The sequence below is a fragment of the Gasterosteus aculeatus genome, chromosome 6, assembly GCF_964276395.1.
Source record: "Gasterosteus aculeatus chromosome 6, fGasAcu3.hap1.1, whole genome shotgun sequence".
Taxonomy (NCBI): Eukaryota; Metazoa; Chordata; class Actinopteri; order Perciformes; family Gasterosteidae; genus Gasterosteus; species Gasterosteus aculeatus.
The window spans coordinates 10,561,992-10,577,754 of NC_135693.1; the positions used below are offsets into that span (position 1 = coordinate 10,561,992).

The following is a 15,763-nucleotide window of genomic DNA, read 5'->3' on the forward strand; positions in this document are numbered from 1 at the left end:
CACATAAACAAATTAATGTTTTCTTAGATCAAATAACTCATGACTTGTTTAATTTAAACCAAGATTGTATTAACTATTCCATGTAGTTGCACTACAAATGGGACGGATGGACAAAGTGGCATAGTATTACATTGCAATACAGAACAATTCAATTTATTGACATTTAAATGAATTTAAACTGATGAATTTCAACCTACAGCTGACATTATGTTAACATAATAACATAAGCTGACATTAACAGTCACTGTTGTGCTTCACAATCATCTAAAGGAGCAGCGAGAGCGCTGTACCTACAGCTGAGTATTCTACAACCAAAGGCCAAATGTTATTGTATCGTCTTGTTACACAAGGCAACGTTCGCAACCTTTGTGTTTCATTTACGCCAAATGATTTAGTAGCCTAGATGTTAACATAAGAAAATGATGCTAAAGTTAACACGTCACTGGTGAATGTCACACACAGAGCTGATCATATTTCTTCAGCATGGAGACAAATGGAGAGTGTGGTACATAACACTTTGGTCATGGAAAGTAAGCCAGTGATCTAATGCTCAAGTTCACAGGGTAATACATATTGTATAAGAATAAGACTACAGATGTTTGGTCAGAATGAATTAGACATGTTTCAAAGTACACTCACCAGTGGAAAACTACCCAGCATAATGCAGCAGTTCATTTTGAAAAATGAATGGAAACGGTGATGAGGAGAGTATTTTTAGAGAAATATGAGCGGGTGCAGGAGGAAAAGAGCTTGCGCTGCTTTTCCATTCAAAGTGGAAATAGTCTGTTCAGGGATCTGTTTTCTCAGTCTGTTGCTTCATACCAGATGATTGTAGGCGCCAAGGGTTTTTAGGACAAAGTCATTGTGAGAAGTAAACTCCCAGGGTGACTTTTTCTGGTATTTGTATGCCAGTATGTCCCTTAAGGATCCCACGTATGAACCTCCTCTGCCTGCGAGCTGCAGGAGTTCCTGTTGGCAGAGAGACAATTTAGAGGACATGTCAATCAAGTCTGGTCTCACTTTTACATCGCCAACGAGTAGTTGGGAGGGGTCGTCGTGGCACGGGGGGTAGAGCGGGTGTGCTGGGAACCGCAAGGTTGGTGGTTTGAGTCCCGATGTCTCAAGTCGAAGTGTCCCTAAGCAAGACACCTAACCCTTAATTGCTCCCTGGGCAAAATGTTGAGAGGATCAAGCAGGTCGGAGGTTCTACAGCGACCTGGAAAGTTGAGAGCATCCACAGTTTGACCCGCAACCTTTATTCAAACATGTTCAGGAATTACAGACAAGCTGATATCAAATCCTTGTTAATAAGCAATCATTTATTTTTTTCACTATTCATTTCAAACAATTTCTACCAATTGTGGTTTGTAAATCTGTCTTAACAAAAAAACATGAACAAAGAAATGGATATATACAAATTTCTAAATAAAGAAACACTAAGAATAATTAAGTTTGTGTTGTGAAAAATATAAAGGTTATAAATGGTTTGAGGGCAAATAGGTTGAAGAAGACATGTAAAAGGGTGTCAATAAAATAATTAATGATCAGATTCAGATGACTTTTACGCTGGTTCTGTTTACTGGAGCACTCGACCACAAAAGACACTATTTTGACAAGACTGATGACAAAAGTGCTCTCAGACATGCGGCTCCATGAAGGCACTGCGCCGTGTCCCCCGGGCCTGCGGTTGGCGCAGGGCGTCGTGCGACTGCACCGCGACATCGGACCCGGCTCTGGATTCCTGAAGCAGCTGAGGCAGGAGGAGCCAAGCCTCGGTCCACACAGCATGCAGATCACAGAGGAGGACCACGCTGGCACATCGTGACGGACCATGACCTTTCACCCTTGTCAGGCACCTGTTAAATTTAAATGCACATTTTTGGGAAACGGAAATCAAATCGGAAAAATGGAAATGCCATCTCTGTGTCATGTGTCAAAAGAAGAAGTGTCATTTATTATCTCTGTCCAAAAAACAATCAGTAGAATACAATAAATAAATTCTTTCAGTTTTATGTCTCCATAAATAACCCTCCCTGCACCTGTCACACATCATTGACACGCCTGCAACGTGCATAAAGCAACATGCCAATATTACTTAACCTTTTTTGGTCGTCATTGTTTCTGATGATCCAGGGGTTTCTATTTACCGTCCAGGAGGAAGAATAATAATCAGTGTCACATTAGATGACTCAGATCCCATTATGAGAGCTGTGAGAAAGGAGCCGTTTGTGCGTGACGTTGTTGAGGTCAGGTGTTATCTTCAAGCTGCCTAAAAATACCGTCTCAAACACAGAGCCTGAGGGAGCAGTTACCATTTCAGATGTGTAGTTCAACCCCGATGCGCACTGTCGAGGGAGGCACACACACACACACACACACATCATCTGAGGAAAAGTTGAGGTGCTGGTCTGGGATCCTGCTCGGGAACGGACTTAAAGCTGTAAACAGTTAAGAGGTAAGCAACTTCTCTCTGCTATAGTACTTTAATTAGTCACCAGTTTTCTCTAACAGACAATTTCATGAGCACAGAAAACACACATACCTGAAATAATCATAGCCAGCTTACCTGGAGCATCACACCACTGTTTGCTAGGAATTCTCAAAATGTCTTTTTCTGACGGAGAAATACTAGTTTAATGTCAAAAAGAAAACCAAGACGTTCACATTTTAAAGGGAGGAACTGCTGAATTATTGCATTATTGCAACTATTAACAGCTATAGAAATAGATGGATTGTCTGTGAACATAATATTACATTGCATATAAAAGTGTTGCGATGTTCACAACTCTGCAGCAGATGACAAAGTGAATTTTCTTTGAGGAAATTCAGGAATGTTTGTGTGGTTTTCTGGGCAGCAGAGGTGAGCCATGTCCTCCCGTGTGGTGAAGTCCAGAAGCAAGAACCCGTACGCGGCTGTGCAGGTGGACCCAGACAGTGACTACATAACACCGGGAACATTAGACCTGGAGCAGCTGTTCTGGACCAGCACCGGGGCTCAGTACGCACACGTCAACCAGGTCTGGCCCAGCGTCTACGTCGGGGACGAGTGAGTAAACGCACTCAGAGATGCTTTTGTGGTTCTGCAGACGGCTTCAGACTGAGATTGTGTGTCCCGTGGAAACAGGAAGACGGCTCTAGAGCGGCCCGGCCTGAGGGTTCTGGGTATTACGCATGTCCTTAATGCAGCAGAGGGAAAGTGGAATAACGTATTGACTGGTGCTCATTACTACACTGACATGGACATACAGTACTTTGGGGTGGAGGCCGATGACAAACCCACCTTTAATATCTCCCAGTTCTTCTGCTCTGCGACCCAGTTCATCCACGAGGCCCTCAGTCACCCACAGAGTAAGTGCTGGACGAAATCAAAAGCTTTTGATTGGGATCATTCTCTGAAGAAAAAGCCCGTAAAACGTCTTTCTGTGTCTGATGAAGCATCCATCTCTGCTTCCTCTCTGCTGCAGGCAAGGTGCTGGTGCACTGTGTGATGGGTCGGAGCAGGTCGGCGGCTCTGGTCTTGGCGTACCTGATGATGGAACACGGCTTGACCGTGGTGGACGCTATTGAGCACGTCCGACAGCGGCGCTGCGTTCTCCCCAATCACGGCTTTCTGAGACAGCTGAGGGCGCTGGACATCACGCTGCAAGAAGACAGACTGAGACAAAAGAGAGGGATGCAGGAACAATAGCTCATAATAGAAAATATAATAGTTTGGTGTCTTCAGTGTCTCAGTCTCCAGTGTACAAAAATATACTTTATATATATTTTTTGACTATTGCATCATTACATTTTTTTTCCAGAGCTGCGTTACGCTGGTCTCAAAGTGCAAATGTGACATTGAAGTGTCTTGCAGGTTATTTTCTCAACATCTGCAAAGTGTGTGAAAGGTGCAAGAACCAATTTGGATGATCACAAGAACTACCGTTCAACATGCTAAGCTTGATTTAAAGCAATTTAAGCGGTGACCCGTAGATCTAAAAAGCGGTGACCCGTAGATCTAGATGGTTCATCTTGTAGACATCTAGGAATTATCTTTCATTGAAATGAGGAGGAAAGAAAAAAACCCAACAGAAAATCAAAAGATGGTTGTATATTTTATTCATGAATTTGTGGCACGACAGTTCAGCAAAGACGGGAAACTCGAGTGCCACTGAGACGGGGAATATTCAGTCACTGAAGGCTTATTGGTGTATTGGAAAATGTACAAGTTAAGTAACAGACCGAACTCCGGTTTTCAAAAACAGACTTATATTTAGACTACACCTAAATTCAGGATAGTTGTATTCAATGTGGCGCAGATGACAACACACCACTAAGTCTAATGCAGATGATTTGCATAATGTAATGTAATGATTTGAAAAGTTTGGGCCTAAATCACAAGTGTGGTCCAAGAATGAATTTTACTCATTACACACTTTGTTTTGTAACCGTTAACACAAATCATGAAATCAGTCTTGAGTTTAGGTGAAACATAGATAGAAAAATAACACAGGCCACTAATTTAGAACTAACTGAATCAACGGTAAAGTTTTATTTACCCGATGTATTCCTCTGACAGAGAACAATTAAACATTTATTTTACCATACATACTTTTGAAAAAGGTTTTTCTACTCCGCCACCATTTCTAATCACTGTTCTAGTTTCAAAAGGTTTCCTTGTACCACCAGATGCCGGTTCACACAACACCAGCTGGCCTCTTAACATTTAAAGAGGAAGGAAAGAGGAAAAAAAAAAAAAGGCACATGTGACTGGAGGCATCCACCCCAAAAACAAATGAAGTGTACAAGGCAACAACAACCTTTAACAGCCATCACATAAATTAGTGGGCAGGAGCTTTCCCACATTTCATAAGCGTTCACTTAGAAGAAAATCATTTGGTTTCATAACTGGCCTGTTAAATTAAATCCAAACAAGTACAAACCCTCATTATCAGGAATAAGTCATTTTGGAAAATGCACCTAAAACAAATCACTACTGCACATCTCAATGCAGCATCCAAAACCTTGGTGGACTGATATTCTGTTTATCAGTCCCCTGTGAATACAACGTGTCTCCCATTGTGGAAGTAGCTTCTTGTGCCGAATGTCGGCAGTCAGAGAGCCAGAAAACATTCAGAAACAAAAATATCCATAAAAACCCATTTAGATTGTCCGTGTAAAAATGATCACATCCTGTGAGGTCGTCATGATTCTTTTTTGGTAGTTTAAATATAAACTAATATTCAGTCGGCTCTAGCCAATTGCGGCAGGGGAACAGACACAGGCCCACTTGTCAGGAGGAACCAGACTAAAAATTGTAAAGGAAATTTCGAGGGGCCGGAGTTGTGGTTGTCGGGGCCAGAAGGAGGTTTCGGGCAGATGGACTCGTTTCAGACTCCCTTACTTGAAGTCAGGTTTTTCTGGGAAGGTGCAACCTGCCCGTCTGATGATGACGTTGGCGGCGTAGTGTGCCGCCTTCACGCACTGGTCCATTGGTTTGTCCATGACCAGCTCAGATAGAAAACCTGCAACACAAAGAAGACAAAATTTAACAAAAGTCCACGGAAAAGTAGGTAGGTATCCCAAAAAAAGAAGAAGAAAGAAACTAAAAATAAACGTACCTCCTACAAAGGCATCACCTGCACCGTTTGTGTCAACAATGTCCTTGGGGTCAATCTTCAGTACGGGGAAGGTCTCAACTGTGTCACCTGAACAGATAATTAGAAGTCTGCAGTAAACCACAATTATCACAACGCTGAGGGGAACATAAGGCAAACAATAGGAAATCTTACTTTGGCACACAGTTTCATCCTTTCCCTGAGTCAAAACTACAATCCTCTGCCTCTTTGTGTTGACTTTGGGCAAAGCCTGGGCCTTCTTGGCAATTTCCTTTATGTCCTCGGTCTAACCAAAATGCACATTAACATAAAAGTTGAGGATGCAGAAAAACATGAAAGATGTAGCACGCATCAAAAAGACGCCATCAGCCCACTCACCTTAAAGTTTTGCTCTTTAGCGAATGCTGTCGCCTCCTGAACAACCAAAACAAGAGAAAGTTTGGATCAGAAATACGTGCTGATCAACCACAAGCATCTGAATATGTACCGCGAAAGTCCGGCTTACCGTCTCATTGCCGAACAGCACATCCACGTAGGGCATGACCTGCATGAGGTTGTCCTTGAAGAACTGACAGATGAAAGGCGCCGAGAGGTTCATGCAAAACAGCTTGTTGTTTTCAGACGCATGCTTCGCCACTTTCAGGATGGACTCCAACGAGACGGTCAAGAAGAAACCCTGGAAGCAATCGGTGACGTCGGGTCAAGACCGATCTGCTTTTTATATCCTGATGAGCTCTAATGAATGGCACGAGGCAAAGTCCTACACAGAGACGGCACGGAGCGCTCCCCTGTGGCACAAAGCGCTACGTAGGTGTTTGGTAACGACTACTTACAGCAATATAGTAGACTTTAGCTTTTTCCACCAGCTTCCAGTTTTCCTCCAGGTCGAGATGCTTGTCCTTCTTATAACAGTTAGCTGCGGCTAGGTTAGCTACCAGAGACCTGAGAGTTACAAAGACAGAGTTACGGATGGCTGAGAGTATGCATGTGCTTCGCTGTAATAAGTACACACCGGTTATCTCCCGTGATGCACGCAGCACACGTCCCTGTGGGCTCTTCGTCTTGCTCGTAGTAGTGGGCGTCGATGTGGGTGGCTTTCGCCTTCTCCTTCAGGATATCCCCAAACTTGTCCTTGCCGATGCAGCCAAAGAACGTCCCGATGTTATGGGGTTCTTGGATCATCCACTGGAGACAGTGACATCTGATTTAGCATTTACATTTAGAGCATAGATGTATTGGCAAGACAGGTTGTAGTAGTTCACGGCTCACCTGAGCAATCTTTATGGAGTTCTGCGTGGCTCCTCCAGCGTGGTACTCAACTTTGAACTTCTTCACCATCTCCTCAAATCTACACGCAGAAAGAAACACATGATTCACATTTATACGAGAGGATTTGAGGACATGCTTAATGTTGGTTAGATTTCAGTTCACTCACAAAATCTCTCTTTGTGATCTTGACTAACTGCTAGACAGGCTCAGAATCTCAATATCATTTTTACCAGGTACAAAGTCTTAACTGTGACTGGGTGACTAAATACAAGAGAGCCGCAGGATCGGTGTCTGTATGGCACTAAAGGCGTGACAGATTCATACGGCAATAGATGCAGGATAACCACGCTAATCGTTATAACATTTGGGAGATTCACCAATTTGTTTTCTTGCTGAGGATTTGATGGGATGAAAATATGGAACTACAGCCATCAGAGACTTGACATTAAGGTGTGACTCATTGAGCTTTGAGGTGCTAGACCGATGCTAGCAGTTCCTAAAGGTCAAATTAAATGAAGGGTCTCCTTCTATACTTTTTGAACATTTTTTTCAACACTGACTGAATGTCAGGGTTAAAGCAGCGGCGAGTTGCTGTTTTTTTAGTCTCGATATCTCATAACAGGTCTCCGCCCGCCCAGGGAGTGCCAAAACAAGTAGGCCCACACTGGTACAAGAAAAAAAAGCAGACAGCTAGAACTTGTTTGGACTTGCACTTCTATATAACAAGTGACCAAGGGCCTTGCTTATTAACCCAGCCTAAAGTCACTCAGCTACGGACAGCGGAATATTTATATTGACATGCCACAGTCTATGGAATGGACGAAATTCAGCAGTTCACTCCTCACACACAAGGTACATTTGTGTTGCTTATCTGCGGTTAAATGTTTGCCTTCTGGCTCTCGTCCCGTGGGACTGGGAGGTAAAGTGTACTGGTTTGCTATTGGCTGAGACTGCCTCTCTTTGCTCAATGTGCTGCTCTGCCATTGGCCGTCTACAAAGATACGCGGTGGCGGTTTCTGGTGTGCGCCTGCTGGGACAGCTCGGCTCCGGAACAGACAGGAACAAACTATGAAATCAGACATATTTGTTGATGTCCCTGTACAGGACAAACACACAAAAAAACAGCCTACACCAAGAAAGACATGTTGAAATATAGAGTTACGAACAGTGCTTTGTGTTGGTCCTCTGCCAGGATCTGGTCGTTGGGTTTCAGAGAGTAACTGCAGATTAGAGGAGGGAAAAAAAAAGAGGAATTAGTCATCTGAAACATGTTTTAAACCAAACCCTACTGTTGTAACTGAAACATTAACTATACTCGGTTTAATAAAAAACATGCACACAGTGACCGTGACCATGTTTATGTGGATAAGAATTTTAGACAGAATGGTGGTGCTGGGAGACAGCTTCCTCCCTCCTTTGGAAAATGTTAATAAAAATCAGTAATTCATAAGCAGAGTGCCAAAGTAACTAAATACTAAAAACTAGAAACTGTTTAAGTACCGTTGTTACAACAGATTACTGCACTGACCAAATCAATGAGTTTGTCAAATATATTGAAGAGAAAAAGTCTGGTTTTCCTCGAATCACAACGGTACGTTAGGGATTAAGCTGCAGCTTAAGCCCGGCTTTATTCTATGTGACTGAATTAGAACTGTGGTTGGTTGGTTTAGCTCTAATCCCAGAGTTTACGCAGGGGGCTTGAGTGGCCTGAGCTGGAACCCATAGGAGCCCTTTTCCACGGTCAATTCAGTGTGGCAAAGCTAATACGGACCAAAAAACTGCTGCTCCGAGTGTGCAGGTTTCCAATGATGGCTCCCACTTTTTCAAATAATATACAGATTAATAGACGAGTCAATAAGTAAATCAATGGATTACATTGCATCATTCCGTTCCGGTCACTGGACTGAGTTTACCGAGACAAAACGTCCCACTTAATCCAAATTGTGACTTAAGGAGATTTTAAAGCAGCAAACCGAAAGAATAAGGTTCCTTGTTTTTTTAAAAAGGGAAAAAAAAGCCTAACATCAAAAGAAAATATAATCCAATCAAGGACAAGCTGACAGCACCGTCTTTAGGAGACAAAAATGTACTTACGTGTCCAAGAAGTCCTTGTCCACAACAGCAATGATGTCCAGTAAGGGGTTTCCCATCCCAAAGAGTGAATTAGGGCTGAAACAAAGACAAAGCGTTAGAACTAAAGATTGCTACCTTTGCTTTAATAAAACTATCTTCCTTTTTAACTGGTATGTTACATTTGTGTTTGTGGTACAGTTGTCCTCTGGCACGGTGCAGAAAAAAACCCAATTTCATGTTAATTCACATCACTGAATGAGCTTTGGTTCCAGTGTTGGATCGTCAATTTGCAAAACATTTGTTTCCATACAACTTGTGACAAATTTAGAAAACAATAGGAATGTGTTGGTGCAGTGGTGAGGACCCAGTTAGTCATGCATGTAACCGCGTTATGACACACAGAGTAAAGCAACAGCAGCTGTAGGCTGCGGGGTCTCTGTGTTTGCACAGTCTGTTCTGTGCTGGGGCAAAAAACTGCACACATGGGTTGAATATCATTTCATCATAGAATATCAAGTCTTGTAATGCAAAATAATATTTTTATAAAAGCACAGCGGTAACAGCCACGCGTCAGCCTGTCTCAGCAACAAATAGTCAATTCTGCGTGTCTTTGCACATTTTTATTTTTTATGTAAACAAATACGGAATAGTACATGTGGAACACTTCAAAAAGCAGTTTCTGGAAACCCTTTTCATGTCTTTTTGATAAGCGTCGTCTTGACTTACAGTCCTAGCTCTTGATAGCACCACGATCTCGTCAGTGTTTCTGGGAGAAAACCCAGATGGAGAAAGCCCCTCAGGCCGCGACATAAGCAACATTCACACCAGCTATACTCATTTTATCCAGCAAGCATTTCCTTTTCCTACACTCCCCTGAGAGAACATCTACGTGGCAGAAAAAGCGCAACGTGATCGGATGTGTTTTGAAAAAGCAGAGGAGAGAGATGTAATAAAGCAGATTCATTGTGGTCACTGGAAAAAAAAAAGAAAGAACAGATGCCACACCCTTACGCTCATCCCCTACATCACACCAATCTGTCAATACGTGGTCAGGTGATTGCTGCTGCAGAAAATAACACCTGCCTTTAAATGAATTCTCTCTGTCAACGTGTTCTTACCTTGCAGAAGAAGACATGGTTTCTCTCTCTCTCTCTCTGTGTGTGTACCAGCTAGATTCTGTCAGACCTGTTGAGTGACCTAAAACCGGCTCAGAAAGAGCTTTGCATTCAAAAACTTCTGAATTTCAGCTCAGTGTGCGGGAAGATCGATTTTTTTTTTACCCTGCAACCACAGCTCCTCCTACTCGGCACGGACTGATTGGAGACGTCTAAAAAAGGGGGGAGGAAGGTCCAGAACAGTCGGTCTCTGGCTGGCGATTGGCTTGTATCGCCGGTTCCGGCCTCAATCCGCTCACTCACATTGAAGCCGAATTACATCGTGAGAAGCGTGCAGATGATTGTTGCAGCCACTGAGATAACGTCGTATGACGAGACGACAGCGGGTTCCCGTCGGGATAGAAAGCAGCCGGGTGCCGCCATTTATTTAGGCGGGGACGGGGGAAATAAGTCATAACATAGCATATTTGGGGAAGTGACTGTTCTGGGGAGCCGGTGCAGGGTGGCAAGCCTCCACTGCAGAGAACCGTGACCATTGCCGTTTCTTGGCACTGAATGAACGCAGCGCCCAGATCAGTCCAAGTATTTCCCTTTGCAGCTTAGAAAGCATGCTGTGGGCAGGTGGTAGTCACGTCGATCTCAGATTAGATATTGGCACACCACCCGCTGAGGTCGACTGCTAGCCAAGAGGCACAGCGTGAACGCGTCTGGCCCGACGCCGCGTTTAGCCAGCTAGCTAGCCGTTAGCTCCGTCCTGGGCATTTTAAGAGGGATAAGCATCGAGGGACTTTGCACCGCTCCGTATCAATGGCGACCTCTCACCCGGCGTGCTGGTTCAGGCGCACATTTATTGGCGTAAAGAAACTCCCGTTTTCAACCTCACTCTCGTGGGATACACGCAGTTATAATGTGTCTACGCTGTTTACATTTCACAACTAACGTTAACTGAACGTCACATTAGCATTTAACCTCATTAGAGGAGGGTCGTGTCTCCTCGTGCCTCCATCAGATTCTTGTATTTCTTTTTTTGACTTTCGGTCACCTTAGTTCTGCATGAGTCTTTTTGGTCGGAGACTCCGTCTTCTTCTCCGCGGAAACTTTTTGTTTCTTTGCTTTTGGTTCATCAGAAGCCATGGTTAACCTCGGCACGTTGCAATCACCTAAACCTGTGCTGAAAAAGCGCGTTCACTGTCGCTGAGGAGACCCTTGGAACAGCCCTGGCCCCGCCCCCCTTCCCAGAGCTCAGCCAATCAAACGCGTACATTTGGAGACGCGTTGCCTTGACTTGTTAAAGTCATGAATAAGAAACAGAAGGAAATAATATAACTTCCGGAATTAAGACTTGAAGACTTGGTCGGGTTATCGCGTGAAAAATGTTCCACTTTATTCTTTAAAAACCTCCATCTTTGGTACCAACATGAACATTACGATATAGATTGTTGATAACCTGAAGACAATACTATATTAATAATAACATGGTTATACTAAATAACATGTTTGAAAACCCTATTATCACTTTATGTTCAATGTTAAAAAAAAACTTGTTTCAAAATGTGGATAACATCGCTAACCATTAAATATAAAACGTATTGCGGTGTTTACATCTGAAACTGGCATTAGGGTAAAGGTTTATGATGCAAAGTCTACTTCTTTCCCGCCACGAATATTTTTGTCTTTCTGTGAATTTGACCTGACAGTTTTCACACAGGGCATCAAAACCCACTGATCATGCAGACCTGGATGCAGCTGCCCGCAAACGCTGCCTGATTAAAAAGTCCGAAACGTTGCTCTGAAATTATCGATCGCATTGAAACTACCGTTGCTTCGTATGTAAACTTTCCGAGTTTTTTTCAGTGTACCATCAATGGTATGTGGACCTTAATCTTTTGATTTGTCGATATGTTCCCGTGACTAAATTGTGTTTACGTGTGCGTAGACCTGCAGGCGTCTCCTCGGCCAGTCACACTGACACCAAGTAGCGCACCTTCGGTAATATCCTCGGCACCGACAACCGAAGTTCGCAGGTAAAACTTTAAACACTTCTTTAAACTTTTTTATACATGATCCCCTATGCAGCGTTTTCATGTCGCGTTTACGCCTTTCACTTTCACTCTCACGTTTGTCTTTCTAACATTAGGAAAGTGATTGTAAGAATCTCCTAAATGGGGCCATCTCAAGTTTGCTAGCCAGCTGTTCATTTAAAGTTAGTTTGACAGAATGACAGCCGCTAAACTGACACCGCTTAACATTTACATTGGCACTGCCATCAAATAATGTGCGAGGAGTTCAAAGTTTTGCTTAAATCTGCTGATTTCATGTCTCCATCTGCCACTTAGTAAGACAGAGCACTAACAACAACAACAACAACAACAACCCCATTGTTGCAGCTGAGATGATCCACAGTCTGTTCCTGATTAATCACTCTGGAGACATCTTCCTGGAGAAACACTGGAAGAGCGTCATCAGCCGGAGTGTGTGCGATTACTTCTTCGAGGCCAAGGAGAAGGCGGCGGAGCCGGAGGATGTGGCCCCTGTCCTGCAGACCCCACACCATTACCTGATCACCATATACAGGGGAAAGCTCTTCTTCCTCTCGGTCGTCCAGACGGAAGCACCGCCGCTGTTTGTCATTGAGTTCCTGCACAGAGTGGCAGACATATTTCAGGTGTGTTAGAATTTAAATTACAAATTAAGTTTTGCAGCCTTGAGAGCCTTGTGCTCGTGTGTTAGTCGTATTTATAGTGTGTGTGTATACAAACAGTACCAGTCAAAAGTCCAAAGTTTGGGCACCCTTTCTCATTAAATGAAACACTCTGAACATGTTTTATTTTTTGCAATTGTCTGTACTGTGTGTGTGGTTTAGCATAACAGGTATTTTTGTTGACAGGACTACTTCGGAGAGTGCTCAGAAAGTGTGATTAAGGACAATGTGGTGACCGTGTACGAGCTTTTGGAGGAGATGCTCGACAACGGCTTTCCACTTGCAACGGAGTCCAACGTCCTCAAAGAAATGATCAGGCCTCCCACCATCCTGCGCTCAGTCGTCAACACTCTGACGGGTACATGGAGGTCACCGACCTCTGCCTAGTTATTGTAAAAGGATTGGGGGCAAAGGACAGGAAAATATGTCAAATTAACTTTCAACTGTTTTATATACCTTGACCCAAAGTCCCAAAAATTTAATGGAAAGAGCTGCTCCCAATACTGTCACATGCGAGAGGATAGAGCCACCTGGCAAGAATGTAGATGTCTCCAATTAAACTGCTTAATTATCTACAGTATTTATGTTCATGTGTTTGGCTTTTGTTTTATGTATTTCCAGGGGGAAGTAATGTTGGAGATACATTGCCAACCGGTCAACTATCCAATATCCCATGGAGGCGGGCCGGAGTTAAATACACCAATAATGAGGCATATTTTGATGTAATCGAGGAAATAGATGCCATTGTGGACAAATCAGGTACGAGCAACATACTTGCCTTGCCAGCAGGCAAGTATTTTTTTTCTTCCTGGTAGATGATTTGATGTGTGTACTCTTGCATCTCCTTTAATCTTTAGGTACTACAGTATGTGCGGAGATCCAGGGTGTGATTGAAGCCTGTGTGAGGCTCACTGGGATGCCTGACCTGACTCTGTCCTTCATGGTTGGTTCATTTCCTCTCAGCTCAGTGTTTTTCTGAATGCGCTTTTGTCTGCGTCTGCCTGAGCGTCAGTCAAAATGTAAAACTCTTGCCCCGTCTTTGTGCCTGTTGATGACAGAATCCTCGTCTACTCGACGACGTGAGTTTCCACCCTTGTGTGCGGTTCAAGCGCTGGGAGTCGGAGCGCGCGCTCTCTTTCATCCCACCGGACGGAAACTTCACACTCATGAACTATCATGTCAGCTCTCAAAAGTGAGCATGAGCACATCCGTATGTCTTAGTTAGACACAATATCTGTGTACTTGTGTGGATCCGAGCATCAACATCTTCTACCAACAATAAAGTCTTTGTGGTTTTTTTTTTCGGGTTTCAGTGTAGAAGACTGGTTTAAAATTCTCCTCTAATATCCACAATAAGGATGCACAATACGCTCTTGTTGCCATGATAACTTGCTGGTTTCTGTCTGCCTGCAGAATCCAAGAGTTTATTGTCTTTGTCCTTCATTCTTTGTGTGTCCATCCTCAGTCTCGTGGCCCTTCCAGTCTACGTGAAGCAGAGCATCAGTTTCTTTGACTCAGGACCTTGTGGTCGCCTGGACATCACGGTCGGACCCAAGCAGACCATGGGGAAGACAGTGGAGGCTTTAATGGTCACCATCCACATGCCTAAAGCTGTGCTCAGTGCCAACCTCACAGCCACACAGGGGAGCTACACCTACGACCTCGCTACCAAGGTAACAACCTTTTATAAGCCCCTCCCACAGACCTACAGCAGTCATGGTGTAGGTCTGTGTCGATAAATTGAAACAACTGATCTAATCCTGATCAGAACTGGTGTTGCTATAGAGTAAATAAAGCTTTTTTTTGGCCTTGTTGTAATAGGTGTTGGTTTGGGACATTGGGAAACTGAACCCCCAGAAGCTTCCTAACTTGAAGGGCAGTCTGAGTCTGCAGGCAGGAGCCCCGAAACCCGAAGATAACCCGTCACTCAACATTGACCTGAAGATTCAGCAGATGGCCATTTCAGGTAGTCTTCTCTTTATACGTACTTTTTAACTGGGCCAAATTTAAAGGCAGTTGTTTTAGTCATTTCTCACATTGCTTCTTTCCCCTCTGTACAGGTCTTAAGGTCAGTCGTCTTGAAATGTTTGGAGAGAAGTACAAGCCGTTCAAAGGTGTCAAATATTTAACTAAAGCGGGAAAATTCCAAGTGCGGACCTGAGCAACCACTGCTAGAGGTCAAAAGTCAGCAACCCAATGAGCCAAATAGGAGGCGGGTTTACCAGCACTCCAATATGTCTTACAGATCCTCTGGCCTATTGTTATTAATTAACAAGTATTTATTATGTGGCCTGTAAAGGGAAGCATTAATAATCGATATGACCATATTGAAGTGCTAATAGCTTCTAACCCGTTTACATGTTGTGCTTTGTATGAAACATTCCTCCCGTCTTTTTGGACTATTTTAGTTTTCTGTTTTAACGCCCACTGAGTGTTGCCTAAGAGGAATATTTTGGTTTGAAAAGGGACACTCACTGCTCACTGCCTCCTCCCTACTTTTTCACACCGTGACAATATTATTTGCATGTTACTTGAGAGTAGGCAGCCATGCCGTCTTGAAAACATTTTTGCTGTCTATCTGCAGTGTATATTTTAGTTTTTCTACACAATCACTCTTTAATGTGGCCTTGGTTTGGGTGTTTTGTATAACACACTACAGCACAAACTGCATGTTTTCGGAGGCGTAGGGGAGACATGTTTTTCAAAATATATCTAGTTATCTGCAGAGCTGAGATTCCAGGAGTCTTTCGGGAACTGTTTTATCCTTTTCGTACAATCTCCAAAACCCCTGATTAATCTTGATGCAACATCTTTACCCGGCTAAAGATTTGCACAATCAATTGTTCACGTGAAAAAATTATAATTGTATGAAGTTGAATCTGTATTTCACTATACAAGAAGTCATATAAAAGTTTTGAAACGGTTATTTCCATGTGTGATCTTTTGGCCATTGCAGTCGCCATGTGGCATCTAAAGCTCGTGTACCCGTTAAGTCTTGTTCATTTTAC

General features: G+C 43.4%; 3 protein-coding genes across 10 annotated transcripts; 2 read left to right on the forward strand and 1 right to left on the reverse strand.

Annotated features, from left to right (window-relative positions):
• The first annotated feature begins 2,277 nt into the window (after positions 1 to 2,277).
• Positions 2,278 to 4,525, forward strand: LOC120820633 (dual specificity phosphatase 29). Of its 2 annotated transcripts, none has more exons than XM_040178615.2 (4): positions 2,278 to 2,455; positions 2,859 to 3,046; positions 3,125 to 3,348; positions 3,465 to 4,525. In XM_040178615.2, the coding sequence occupies exons 2-4, from the start codon at positions 2,868 to 2,870 to the stop codon at positions 3,686 to 3,688; spliced, it is 627 nt and encodes a 208-aa protein (XP_040034549.1). In that variant the 5' UTR covers positions 2,278 to 2,455; positions 2,859 to 2,867; the 3' UTR covers positions 3,689 to 4,525. The 2 variants fall into 2 exon arrangements, with proteins under 2 accessions (XP_040034549.1, XP_077960973.1); XM_078104847.1 differs by having other exon boundaries at positions 2,326 to 2,455; positions 2,856 to 3,046.
• Positions 4,082 to 11,435, reverse strand: LOC120820631 (adenosine kinase). Of its 2 annotated transcripts, none has more exons than XM_040178612.2 (11): positions 11,097 to 11,435; positions 8,961 to 9,035; positions 8,033 to 8,086; positions 6,867 to 6,945; positions 6,610 to 6,782; positions 6,431 to 6,539; positions 6,103 to 6,273; positions 5,976 to 6,011; positions 5,772 to 5,883; positions 5,601 to 5,687; positions 4,082 to 5,504 (listed from the first exon to the last, which is right to left on the reverse strand). In XM_040178612.2, exons 1-11 carry the CDS (start codon positions 11,186 to 11,188, stop codon positions 5,380 to 5,382), a joined length of 1,113 nt encoding a protein of 370 aa, XP_040034546.1. In that variant the 5' UTR covers positions 11,189 to 11,435; the 3' UTR covers positions 4,082 to 5,379. The 2 variants fall into 2 exon arrangements, with proteins under 2 accessions (XP_040034546.1, XP_040034547.1); XM_040178613.2 differs by having other exon boundaries at positions 10,058 to 11,267.
• Positions 11,377 to 15,681, forward strand: ap3m1 (adaptor related protein complex 3 subunit mu 1). Of its 6 annotated transcripts, none has more exons than XM_078104846.1 (10): positions 11,377 to 11,921; positions 11,991 to 12,078; positions 12,395 to 12,719; positions 12,942 to 13,113; positions 13,377 to 13,514; positions 13,613 to 13,698; positions 13,814 to 13,947; positions 14,221 to 14,428; positions 14,577 to 14,721; positions 14,816 to 15,681. In XM_078104846.1, the coding sequence occupies exons 3-10, from the start codon at positions 12,447 to 12,449 to the stop codon at positions 14,914 to 14,916; spliced, it is 1,257 nt and encodes a 418-aa protein (XP_077960972.1). In that variant the 5' UTR covers positions 11,377 to 11,921; positions 11,991 to 12,078; positions 12,395 to 12,446; the 3' UTR covers positions 14,917 to 15,681. The 6 variants fall into 6 exon arrangements, with proteins under 6 accessions (XP_077960972.1, XP_040034542.2, XP_040034543.2 ...); XM_040178608.2 differs by having other exon boundaries at positions 11,650 to 11,880; positions 12,391 to 12,719; XM_040178609.2 differs by having other exon boundaries at positions 11,657 to 11,921; positions 12,442 to 12,719.
• Positions 15,682 to 15,763: the final 82 nt, after the last annotated feature.